The sequence below is a fragment of the Saccopteryx leptura genome, chromosome 7 (assembly GCF_036850995.1).
Source record: "Saccopteryx leptura isolate mSacLep1 chromosome 7, mSacLep1_pri_phased_curated, whole genome shotgun sequence".
NCBI classification, from domain to species: Eukaryota; Metazoa; Chordata; class Mammalia; order Chiroptera; family Emballonuridae; genus Saccopteryx; species Saccopteryx leptura.
The window spans coordinates 18,622,009-18,635,700 of NC_089509.1; the positions used below are offsets into that span (position 1 = coordinate 18,622,009).

Here is a 13,692-nt window from a genome sequence, read left to right on the forward strand (position 1 = left end):
CTGGTTTCAATAATAAAAAAGCTCACGTTTCTCTTAGAATCCTTGTAGATCTTCATTTTCATCCCAATATAAGCATGAACATCAGGATAAGTGGCTCCCTCTCTTTAGCCTATTGAGGTCAGATTTGGTCTTGTACAGATGACGATTTAAGGGAGAGCTATGTATTTGAAAGTGACAGTATTTTTTTAATCCTGACTACAGTCAATGCTTCTTTATAATATCGAGGCTTGTGAATTGCACTTGCCACATTTTTAATTTATATTGTGGATATCAAAAATGTCTTAGTGTATATAATAGATTTGCTAAAAATAGGTGAGTTTTATGAATATAAGAAATATGCATATGTGCCAAATATGCATTTATCTGAAAAAATGGCCACTTAGTCTTCATAACAAAGAAACTGCTCTTGCATCATGAGACCATCATTTAGACACTGCCAAATTAAAATATTTTAAGAACATGTACTATTTATTATCTGTATTAGCTTCAGAGATTAAAAAGAAATATTTAACTCTTAATAGGAAAAAAGTATTTTTTATATACTGGTCAGTAGTCATTTTTGCACAACTTAAAATAGAAGCTATCCTTCAAAGGAAATCTGTATAGTTCATCATATGTGTTTATTTTATTCTTTAAAGATTAATTCTCCATTCCAGAGTCAACTCTGTTTTACAAAACTTAATTAACTGTATACATTATCAAAGTTCTTTTATTCATTTTCTTATTCACCTTGAGCCATTTTACTGAAAGTCAGTGACGTTTTCTGTCTCTGTGTAATAGAAAATGAATTCAGATTGCAAACGTGAAGCAATTAAATATATATAAGTTATCAGTTTATTAAGTACAGTGAGGAATAAATTTTAAGCTGATGGTAATATAAGTACTTGGCTATTTTTCATGCTATCTTTGTCTCTTGATAGGATTTTTTTTTAATTTTAAGGTGACTTTACGTTATAGGAAGATGCTATGATTATGAGCTGAAAATGAAGTTCTGCAGTGAAACTTGACAGTTGTTTCTCTTGATAGAGAATTTATCTTTTATTTTTAATTCCTACAGTACTATTAATCTTTCTGTGTTCTTATAGATAAGGGGTTTCTGATATAAGAGGTTTTGGGCATTTGGCTGTGCTATGTTCTTTTTCCTGTGGGGAAAATTATAATCTGTTATATTTCTAGGTGTTAATCTAAAAGGTAAAATGTATATAACTTTGTTGGTTTGGGGATGTGGATAATATGCTTTTTGTGATTGTCTGTGGCTGGTGTTAGTGTAAACGTGCTAGTTGCATGCTTTGGCTATGACTTCTCTGACAACTTATGTGGTCAGTTTTCTGTATTAAACTTGTTTTTTTGTGGGGAGGGATAGCAAAATTTACAGTAAATAAAAAATAGCCAAGCTTTTATGTGGTAACTGCATGTTATGCAATGTGAATTTTATTATTACATATTTAAAACCTGCATCTTTAAATGAGGTTTAAAAACTCCGTATTTTTCATTACTCCTCCCCTAGGTTCTGAGTCTTCTGGTAGTGTAGGGTCATCTACGGGCTCTCTTTCTCACACCCAGCAGCCTCTTCCAGGTACCGCTCTCAGCCAGTGTTCTCATGGCGCACCTGTCGTCTATCCAACTGTCAGCACTCATAGTTCTCTTTCCTTTGATGGTGGCCTAAGTGGGCAAGTCGCATCTTCTAGCACTAGCTTCTTTTTGCTTCCCTTGGAAGCGGCAGGCATACCACCTGGCAGTATTCTGATCAACCCACAGACAGGTTGGTATCCCAAAAAGGATGTTTCTTTCAGTTGAGAGATCAGGAGTTATCTGAAAATTAGAGAATATGTGTTAAATGTAATGTCTGTGTATGTGTTGTCAGCTATTTATTTCTCATGTGTAATCAGCATTTTCCCTAGAACTTTTAATGAAAACAGTTATGCTAGAAAATGTTAAGACATATCAAAAAGTACTTTTCTCCCTATGACATTATCTTTTAGGCCAAATAATGGCCTAACTGTAATTAAAAACAATTTATATCCTTGAAATGAGACAACTACCTTTGAACGACATTTATTTGATAAAGCTTTGATAAAAGGTTTTATTTATAAAGGCTTTATTCTGAGTATAATAGTTTACATTTTATGAAGAAGGAGAAAGTTAACAGTGCTTACTCATTATATAATGAAGTAGAAAGAACCTATAAGTAATTGTCCTTCTGAATATGGGAATTGTTTTATTCTGAGGAAAGACTAAAGAAGATCTTATTACTAAAAGAAAATATGTAGCCACTATGAATTAATATTGACAATACATAGTCTTTGCAATTAGATAATAATTTGTATATACCAAGCATTTACTATATGTCCTATCCTGTAATAGGTACTTTAAATACACTGTTTATTGTTTTTAGAACAACCTTGTTAGATAGGTTAAATCACCTTCTACAGATAGGGAAACAACCGTGGAAAGATAGAGTCATAATACATTTTATTACGTACATTGTCAAAAATGACATACGGAAAAAATGCGATCTTTTAAAAGATCACAGGAAGTCTTGGTCTCTCTTCAAAATAGCATAGCTCAGTCATTTGGTAAGATAATGAAAACAACTTTAAATTATTTGATAACCTTCCTTAAAAATGTACACACTTAGTCACATCACCATGGTAGTTTGTCAAGTAAGGTAGATACAGGTGAGAGTATCAGGGTCTCTGAATGTTTCTTTTGTTTGTTGTCGAGAAAATGATGGCTTTGAATTCATTGCCTTCAGATTTCATTTACATTCTTTAAAAATAATGTATTCAAACATTGTTTCTATATAAGAATTGAATTAGCATAAATGACTCAGAAAATCAGTTTTTGCTTAATAATTATATCACTAACTTCCTAATTCCTGGAGCAGGATATAAGATGATTTATTATACTATTTCCTATTCTTTTTTATTCAAAAACCATTAGTTAATATGTTTTTGGTAACATGAAAGATTCAATTGAGTAGGGAATAATAGAGTGAGACTAATCAATCTGAAATTGAATTGTCTTAATTTTAAATGAGTTCAAAAGTGACCTTTTTGCTTTTTGAACGCAGTGTTATAAGACATCTAATTTTTTCAAGCAGTTCTGAAGTTACTTTTAAACATACTTTCACCCTAAATCCTGCCTAACATTTTATTTTCAAAATTATTAACAATCAGCAGTTATGCAGCATGACTTGTTTTTAGTTATTTATAACCAACACATAAATTCTCAGGAAACTGATGAAAATAATTTGGCCTTGGAGGATTTTTCCCACTTTTTAGCAATGGAGCAGTGACTTCTTCTCTTCCAAAATTATTATATAAGTTTCAAAAATAATAGGTATATATCATGGAAGAAAGGATGTTTTGAAGGCAATGGAAAAACTAAACTTCTTCTTTATTCTTCCCATACTAATTTGATATCATGTGCAACGGTCAGTTTATTTCATGTAGTCTTTTCCCTTTTTTTATTTCTTAAATCTAGCGTAGAGGGAGGAAAAAACTTACCTTTGAATCTATACATGTATCGAAAAAAAGGTCTGAAAGAAGGTATCCAAATTATTAACAATAAGATTTTGGGGGATTTATTTTCTTTTTGATCTCTATTTATTGGGTGGATTGTTTTTTTGATTTTTAGTAAGAGAGAGGAGAGAGAATGACTGAGACAGGATGGGAGAGAGATGAGAAGCATCAACTCATAGTTGCATCACATTAGTTTTTCATTGATTGCTTCTCAGATGTCCCTTGACTAGGGGACTCCAGCCAAGCTAGTCACCCCTTGCTCAAGCCAGCAATCTTTGAGCTCAAGCCAGTGACCATGAGGTCATATCTATGATTCCACACTCAAGATGGTGACCCAGTGCTCAAGCCAGATGAGCCTGCACTCAAGCTGGTGACCTTTGTGGTTTCAGTCCTGGATCCTCGGTGCCCCATGTTGATGCCCTGTCAACTGCGCCACCACCTGGTCAGGCTATTTGTTGTTTATTTCCACTACATTTTTTAATAAAAAAAAAGTTGTTTAGCATGTATGTAGAGAAAGAATAAAATTTACTATTACTTAAAATTTCCCTCTGATAATTTGTAAGCACTAAAAAGCCTCACAATCAATATTAAAGTTCTCTCTAGTTTTCTCTCTTAACAATAATAAATCTTGGCCCTGGCCGATTGGCTCAATGGTAGAGCGTTGGCCTGGCATGCAGGAGTCCCGGGTTCGATTCCCGGCCAGGGCACACAGGAGAAGCACCCATCTGCTTCTCCACCACTCCCCCCCCTCCTTCCTCTCTGTCTCTCTCTTCCCCTCCCGCAGCCGAGGCTCCATTGGAGCAAAGTTGGCCCGGGTGCTGAGGATGGCTCTGTGGCCTCTGCTCAGGCGCTAGAATGGCTCTGGTTGCAACAGAGCAATGCCCCAGATGGGCAGAGCATCGCCCCCTGGTGGGCATTCTGGGTGGATCCCGGTCGGGTGCATGCGGGAGTCTGCCTCCCTGTTTCCAACTTCAGAAAAAAAATAATAAATAAATAAATAAAAATAATAAGAAATCTCACTGGAATTAAAAAGATTATTATAATAGGAAATGATATAGAATTTTAAAATTATTTACAGGTTTGATACATTAAAGATATTGCCATCAAGTCCACATTTGAAATTTGAAGCTGTCAATCATGTTAATTTTCATTTCGTTTTAATTTTATTTGTTAAATATACACAATGTGGCCTATAAATTAGCTATTTCCTACCACCTAATAGAGGCCAACTAACAATTTTCCAGGAACCCAAAGTCAAGCAATTTTTTCTTGAAACTGAGAAGTATTATTAGAGCACTAAAGCACCCCAGTTTTGTAACTAAACTTGGAGCAAGATATATTTCAGAATTCAGAGGTTTTGGGAAAATACTACCTATTATAAAATAACTTCAACAGATTCTGGAGCAGTAGTACCCTTACAATAAAACACTGCAGCAAAAGTTTTGAATACTTTAAGTGGAAAAAATAAAGACTATTAATAGCTTCATATAAGGTCAGACTTTGCTTCTTAACCTGGGAACATCTTTTAGTTTTCAGAAATTTGAGACTTTGAAATTGTGAATAAGGATTGTAATTGTGTGCTGTAAGTTATTAGAATGATCTATTTTTAAACTGTACTATGATTGATTTTTTTCCCTCCTTTTTAAATTTTCTAGGTCAGCCCTTCATAAACCCAGATGGGAGTCCAGTTGTGTACAATCCTCCTATGACTCAGCAACCAGTTAGAACCCAAGTGCCTGGACCTCCACAGCCACCTCTGCCACCCCCACCACCTCAGCAGCAAGCAGCTAATCACATTTTCTCACAGGTGCACATACCCACAGTTATCTAAAGCTGCGAATAAGTTCACCTGTTTTGCATATTTGGGACTGAATTCACTAATTATGATTGAGATAGCCCACATAAGTATCTCTTAGAACTTTATTATATTCTCCACCAGTGATATCCCACTCACTACTTATAGGAAGAGAAGTTAACTTCAAGGGCTTTTCAGCTAATAAATATAGACTCTATAGTGGAAAGAAGGGAATTTTGTATCTCATGATCCTGTGTAGTATTTTATCCCTATTTCACAATAACAGGAAATGGACAAGAAGAACAAAAACTAAATTAAGATTGTTCATTATCCCAGTGAACAAAGTGAGTTGTTTTAAAATTTAAAAGATCAGCACTTTGAAGAAACTGAGTTGAGTTGCTGAAGTTCCGCAGTGTACTCTCTTTTTCATCTACCCTATGAAAGATAGAGACAAACATCTCGAGTTAGGGTTCACAAAAGCACTCAATTATAATTTGAATGTTTGCACATAGATTTTCACATTCAGGCTTTTTCCCTATAGATGTGTGAACTTGATTATACTAGTGTGAACTCTTCATTTTGTCTTAAAGGTTGTGTGATATATCAAATACAATTTGTACAATTAGTGGCACCTCTTTTTTTCTATAAGACCATCTAAAATTTCCACTGGTGAGAAAATGCAGAGTAATTTCTTGTGAAAGAAGTATGGTGATAAACTTGAACTGCAGAAATTGCATTTGTTTTGCTCTCAGTTTATATCATTTGTATTGCAGGGGTGAAGGCTGTATGAGCATTTGATAAAGTTATCAGATATTTTTCAAAGTCATGAAAATAATTGTTCCTCAGGCAATTAATACTCCTAATACTGGGCAAGGCAGTTTATCTAAATTAAGTGGACTTTGAGGTTTTTGATGCATTTCTCTGACCATAAATATGAATTCATATATGTAGAGGAAATTGCCTAACATAATTTCCGAAGACTCCATACTCACTTCCCAACCCCATTTGATTACATACACTCAGTTACATGTTAGACTACAGAAAACGCCCTCCCTGATCTTCTGTGCCTGGGCTTCGTTCAGGTTGGTCCGGGAGTGTTTTTGCTTTTACACGGTTTTTGCAGCACTCTATCTCACTAGACGCTTGATAGGACTGATTTTCATTACATTTAATTCAGTAAAAATGTAGTCTGGTAGCTTCAAAACATTCTGAAATTTGTCTATGGTTATATATCTCTTAGAAATAACTGATTTAGTTATAAAAGACAATTCTAAGTGAAGGTACCAGTGGTCGGCAAACTCATTAGTCAGCAGAGCCAAATATCAACAGTACAACGATTGAAATTTCTTTTGAGAGCCAAATTTTTTAAACTTAAATTATATAGGCAGCTACATTCCTTATCGAGATAGCGCCCACACATGATATTTTGTGTAAGAGCCACACTCAAGGGGCCAAAGAGCTGCATGTGGCTCACAAGCTGCGGTTTGCCGACCAGGGGTCTAGACAGTTTAGTTCAGAAATAAATGCCTTAACACATTGTAATTTGAAATCTTGCAGTATGCATCAAACTCCATGGCTCTTTTTTTCTGACATTGCTTCAAGTGTTTTTGGTAATCATCATCAAATACAAAAATAGAAATTGACGAACAAGTTGATAATCATCTTTTGCACACTGAGATCATCCATGAGATTTCAAATAACCAAACAAAATAATGCTTTGAACCTGACCAGGTGGTGGCACAGTGGATAGAGCATCGGACTGGGATGTGGAGGACCCAGGTTTGAGACCCCAAGGTCACCCGCTTGAGCGTGGGCTCATCTGATTTGAGCAAGGCTCACCAGCTTGAGCACAAGGTCGCTGGCTCCAGCTGGGGATCACTCGATCTGCTGTAGCCACCCCCCCCCCCCCAGTCAGGGCACATGTGAGAAAGCAAGCAATCAATGAACAACTAGGGAGCTGCAACAAAGAATTGATGTTTCTCATCTCTCTCCCTTCCTGTCTGTCCCTCTCTCTGACTCTCACCAAAAATAAAAATTAAAAAATAATAATAATAATGCTTTGATTTCCAAAGCCTGCAGATGGGCTACATTTCTTGAAGCCAGTCACTTTAAGTGGGTGTTGCTTTGCAGCTAGTTGCAATATAAGTAGGGAAAGGAAGTGTTGAGGCTTTTTCTTTTCTAAGTGGTATCAAAATGTCACTTTGATCAGCCAGTCTTCTTGGTTCACATTTTTCTCATTACCACTTGACACCCTGGCAGACATTAATTCATACTCTTTGTACTCATAGTGCTCTTCTTTCTCTTATCCTCTACCAGACTGAAGCTTTTGTTTCATCTGACACTTACATAGTAGGTCAAGTTCTCTGGAAGAAACTTGTGTCTTAATGGCTGTCTGACTTAATAACACATTGGACAGCCTGTACTTGGAAGTTCTAAAGCTGCTACATCTCATTTAGTGTCATACGAGCTGTCATCCGTTGGGAAGCTTGAGGGGTTAATGAAGAACCAATAGCTGCTCTGTAGATTTTTTCAGCTTTTACCTTTTTTAGTACTTTTATTTTCATTTTAGATCATTTGTATGATTCTAAACTAATATAAGCCTTTCATATTTTTAGAAGCTATTATGTTGATTTTGTGGTAAAAATGCAACTCTATTTATACATTTTAGTTGTCATAAGAATTTCTCCTTATTTATATTATGTCGTATTCACTTAGTTTATTTTGCAATTCGAAAGTATTTTCTTTGACCCTGGCTATGTGACTCACTGGATAAAGTGTTGGCTTGGCACACCAGACATCACAGGTTCAACCCCTGGTCAGGGCACATATGAGAAGCAATCAGTTATTTAGTATACAACTAAGTGAAACAATGAGTTAATGCTTTTCTTTCTGTCTGTCTCTCTCCCTTCCTCTCTGAATTAAATGGAAAAAAAATTTTAATAAAGCGTTCTCTTAGGAAATATTCCAGAGGGATATTCATGTACTGTATATACATTTTGACCAAAAGTCAGAGTTTTAATTAGATAAAATTACTTGGGTTACTCCAGTGCTTGCTTACAGGACTGTCTACAGGTCACTTAGGTCATCTTAGCATCAATCATTAGTTTTTCATTGCACGTTGCAACACCTTAATTGTTCATTGATTGCTTTCTCATACATGCCTTGACCACGGGCCTTCAGCAGACCGAGTAACCCCTTGCTCAAGCCAGCGACCTTGGGCTCAAGCTGGTGAGCTTTTGCTCAAACCAGATGAGCCCACACTCAATTTGGTGACCTTGGGGTCTCGAACCTGGGTCTAACGCATCCCAGTCCGACACTCTATCCTCTGCGCCACTGCCCGGTCAGGCGGTTTTTCTATTTTTTAAGTATTTTTTAATTCATTTCAGAGAAGAAAGGAGAGAGAAAAAGAAACACATCAATTGTGAGAAACATCAATTTGTTGTTCAAATATTTATGTATTCATTGATTCTTATATGTGCCCTGATAGAGGATTGAAGCCACAACCTGGTGGTATCAGCACAATGAGTTGCCCAGGCAGAGCCTAAAATGTTTTTCTCTTTTTTAAACACCTATTTTTGAGTGCCCCTGAGAAACATTTTTTTTCCTGAAATGCAAGAGTGTTCCATTAGTGAAAAGAATTTCAAGAACTAGTTTCTCAGCTCTTAATAAAAGTTTCTAGTTACAAGAAAAATACATTTATTTTTCGTATAGAAAAGTGATGTGTTTGTGTGTCTGCATGTGCCTGTATGTATGTGTGTGTGTTGTCTCTTTAGGCTATTATTCTTTTTTTTTTAATGTTTGTTATATTGATTTTGGAGAGAGCAGGAGAGAGACAGAACGTCTGTTCCTGTATGTGCCCTGACCGGAGACTGAACTGGCAACGTGTGCTTCAGAACAATACTCTAACCAGCCGAGCTATTCTGTCAGGGATAAGCCATTGTTCTTAACGGTGCCCCCAGCACATTTTTCTTACATAATTGCTAAAATTTAGACACATTGGTCCCAAAAGAGAACCTCATCATGCCTTATCACATAAAGGGGTTACTGCCATAGATCAGTGGTAGTCAACCTGGTCCCTACCGCCCACTAGTGGGCGTTCCAGCTTTCATGGTGGGTGGTAGCAGAGCAACCAAAGTATAAATTAAAAGATAGATTTAACTATAGTAAGTTGTTTTATAAAGATTTATTCTGCCAAACAGCAAAAATTTGACATAAACTACTTGGTAAGTAATTATTATTATATGCTTTAACTTTCTGTAACTCTGCTTTATAAATTTTATAAAGTAAAGTTACTTCCCTACTTTATAAATCACCATTACTGTGGAACCGGTGGGCGGTTAGAAAATTTTACTACTAACAGAGATATAAAAGTGGGCGGTAGGTATAAAAAGGTTGACTACCCCTGCCATTAAGTAAGGTATTACTGTCTTATAATAAAATAAGTGAAGTTTTAATTTTATTATTTAGTGTTATATAACTATAAACAGAGCAGCCCCTTCATCGAATCAGGAGATAAGAATAAGTGGTTTTGCTTTTCCCACCTTCAACCAGAGGTCTTGGTTAGTTAACAGGATTTGAATTCCCTGCTTCAGTGAATCTAATAAGTCTTTTTATGAATTAGTTATCTTTCTTATTATGTGTAAATATAGACGTATTCTTACAAATTTTACTATGTAGAGTTTTTTTCATTTAGCATTGTTTTTGTTGTTTTCTATATTGTATTCAAAGTGACTTTATGGATGTAGTTTAAGCTATTGCCAAAAAAGTATAACTTCCCAATTTATGCAATAGTACTTCTATTTTATTCTGACATTAACGTTTCCCAACCTGTTATTCCTTAGTCTGTTCATCCTCTTCACAGCTTGTTCAGTCCTTCACAGCCCCTCACCCATCCCTGCTCCTGCCAGTGTCCCTCACCCAGCAGTACTCGGCGGTACTATCTCTGTTCACCTCTTTGTTGTTTCTGTTGGTGGATATGTGATGAAGGCTTATGAATGGAATTAATGTGATGGGATCATTTGTGGTATGTGTGTGTGTGTGTGTGTGTGTGTGTGTGAGACAGAGTCAGAGGGACAGACAGACAGGAAGGGAAGAGATAAGAAACATCAGTTCTTCGTTGCAGCACTTTAGTTGTTCATTGATTGCTTTCTCAAATGTGCCTTGACTAGGAGGCTACAGCAGACAGAGTGAGCCCTTGCTCAAGTCAATGACCTTTGGGCTCAAGCTGGTGAGCCTAGCTCAGATCAAATGAGCCCATGCTCAAGCCAACGACCTCAGTTTTGAAGCTGGGTCCTCTACATCCCAGTCCGACACTCTATCCACTGCGCCACTGCCTGGTCAGGCTTTGTGTGATTATTTTAAAGTCAGGGATATATGTATACTGAAAAGTGTGTCTAGCCTGTATTAGGAGTAAATTTAATTCTCTTTCATAAAATATTCATTATATTGGCTTATATCAGGGATTATATAAACCCTAATCTTTTCCTTCATTTCATAATGAAATAATTTCATGTTGACTATTCTAGTACTAACATGTTTACTGTTTTTCTCAGTGAGGTCAGTGCAGCTCCCTGCAATTCTGGGAGTCAGCTTTCATATGGGTTCAGGCTTTCTGTTCTTTCCCCAGTGCCATAGGCACAGTAGGCTTAGTACCAGTCATTAAGGTGAATTGAAGCTTTCAACTCCAGAAGTCATCCTCCTAAGTAAATTTCTAAGAAAGAGCTATAGATATTCAATCTGTGACTCTAAAGTAATGGTACCTCCTTTAATCCAAAGTATGCCCCAAGAGATACTGCTCCATAGGAACTCAGATAGATGCACCACTGCCGTGTGTTTTCTATGTGACCTTCCGTAGTCACTAACCACATGAGACAGTGATGTAAGTGCCTCGTGCCTGACGTGAAATAGTGAATATTAGTTTCCTTCCCTTAAAATTACTCTTCCTTCTCTAATAGCCTGCATATTTTCCCCAGTAATGTTTTATTTCTCAGGCTGCATACTCATCACATTTTGGAACTGCTTCCCAAGTTAAATAACAAGCTATATCTGAAAATCTACACTTTTCACTGTACCTTTCAGAAATGATTTTTTTTAAAAGATTTTATTTATTCATTATAGAGAGGGGGGAGAGAGAGAGAGAAAGGGGGGAGGAGCAGGAAGCATCAACTCCCATATGTGCCTTGACCAGGCAAGCTCAGGGTTTTTTTGAACCGGCAACCTCAGCGTTTCCAGGTTGATGCTTTATCCACTGCGCCACCACAGGTCAGAAGAAATGATTTGTTTTATTAGGAGTAGTTTTGTTTTTTTGTTTTTGTTTTTAATTTTATTTATTGATTTTAGGGGGAGAGAAAAGGGAGAGACAGAAGGACAGAACCATTCTTCTGTTCTTGTATGTGCCCTGATGGGGGATTGAACTGGCAGCCTCTGCTTATCGGAATGATTCTCTAACCAACCGAGCTATCTGGCCAGCGCAGGATAGTTTTGTTTTGAGTTGGGGGGAAACCTTATTTACTAGCCGTGGCTCTGAATGATTTTCAAAAATCACTTCTAGTCTGAAAAAGTAAAGTTTTGACAGCATTGAGATTGTTGACAACATAAAATGAATAGCATAAAATCCTCAAAAATGTTTTTGAAAAATGGCAAATTATTAGAATAACAAAACTGACTTTTTGCTACGATGACAGTAATGATGGTATACAATTATGGTATTTCTTTTTAAAACATTAGCCATATCACTTTGCAATTACAAGTAGTATACAGTGTGTCCGTCAAGTCATGGTACACTTTTGACCAGTCACAGGAAAGCAACAGAAGACGATAGAAATGTGAAATCTGCACCAAATAAAAGGAAAACTCTCCCAGTTTCATACCTATTCTTTTTTTTTATTTTTATTTTTTATTTTTCTGCAGTTGGAAACGGGGAGGCAGTCAGACAGACTCCCGCATGCGCCCATCTGGGATCCACCCAGCACGCCCACCAGGGGGTGATGCTCTGCCCATCTGAGGCATTGCTCTGTTGCGACCAGAGCCATTCTAGCGCCTGAGGCAGAGGCCACAGAGCCATCCTCAGCGCCCAGGCCATCTTTGCTCCAATGGAGCCTTGGCTGTGGGAGGGGAAGAGAGAGACAGAGAGGATGGAGAGAGGGAAGGGTGGAGAATCAGATGGGCACTTCTCCTGTGTGCCCTGGCCAGAAATCGAACCCGGGACTCCTGCACACCAGGCAGACGCTCTACCACTGAGCCAACCGGTCAGGGCCATTTCATACCTATTGAGTGCAGTTCCATGTGGGCTCTCACGCACAGATATTTTAGGGCTCCTTAGGTAGCTATCCCATATAGCCTCTACAGACTCGTCACTGTCTGATGGCCTACCAGAATGGGGTTTCTCCACCAAACTGCCGGTTTCCTTCAACTGCTTATCCCACCGAGTAATGTTATTCCTATGTGGTGGCGCTTCGTTATAAACACGCCCATGGATTCTAATTTAGCGAGCCACAGAACACACTGAACTTTCCTCTGTACCGTCCACATCTCGACTGGCATGGCCATGGGCTGCTCTGCTGTATACATGGTGTTATGTCGTCATCTGCACATGCGCACATGCTGCCACATCATCCTACAGAAACTGGGAGGGTTTTCCTTTTATTTGGTGCAGATTTCACATTTCTTTCGTCTTTTATTGCTTTCCTGTGACCAGTCAAAAATACACCATGACTTTACGGACACACTGTATTTAGGTATATTTTTCCCTTTTGAAAGTATGCATTAAGTTAGGAGAACAGAGCAGCCATTTGAGGGATAAAACCATATATTTTCAGCCATAAATCAGGTTCACCTTTTCAGTCCCTTATTTTGGCTATAGCTTTAAGTTACTTAGGAAAAAAATACAGCAGTCTTAGTAATTACAGACATGTCTACTTGAATCTGACAACTCAGTTGTCACCATTTTTTTAAGTAACTTTTTATTTTTAATCTTAGCAAAATGTTATATACATTGCTGCTAATCTGTGAATCCTGGAGAGCATGGAATTGCCATTTTAACCCTGTTGTTTTTATTTTAGTGATATTCTCGAGACTAGTCAGAACTGGTCCTTTATGTTGTTGAGCCAGAGAAACATTTCTCAGGTGACATAAATTATAACCCTGTTGTGGCTGGGCACCATGGCCTGCTCACAATGTAGCAAAAACAGAAGGACACTCATTTGGATTACATTTGTTAACATGTGAGTTAAGGAGCAGACTGAAACACATTTGGAAAGAGTAAAATTTATGGTAAATTATTTTTGAGAGATTTGAGAAAAGAACAGGATGGATGGATTTTAATTTTATTTAATTTCTGCTAGTATGTTTGTTAGGTATGATAAAAGAGTCAAG

The 13,692-nt window shown here is 37.2% G+C and overlaps 1 protein-coding gene across 8 annotated transcripts in view; it reads left to right on the forward strand.

Moving 5' to 3' along the window:
* R3HDM1 (R3H domain containing 1) overlaps nucleotides 1–13,692 on the forward strand; it is a 119,430-nt gene that overhangs the window by 43,119 nt on the left and 62,619 nt on the right. For 6 of the 8 annotated variants that reach the window (XM_066345522.1, XM_066345524.1, XM_066345523.1 and 3 more), the window contains 2 exons: nucleotides 1,508–1,762; nucleotides 5,180–5,331. In XM_066345522.1, the coding sequence (XP_066201619.1) occupies nucleotides 1,508–1,762; nucleotides 5,180–5,331 (407 nt within the window). The remainder of the gene's footprint in view (nucleotides 1–1,507; nucleotides 1,763–5,179; nucleotides 5,332–13,692) is intronic. The other 2 variants (XM_066345526.1, XM_066345529.1) reach the window with 1 other exon arrangement.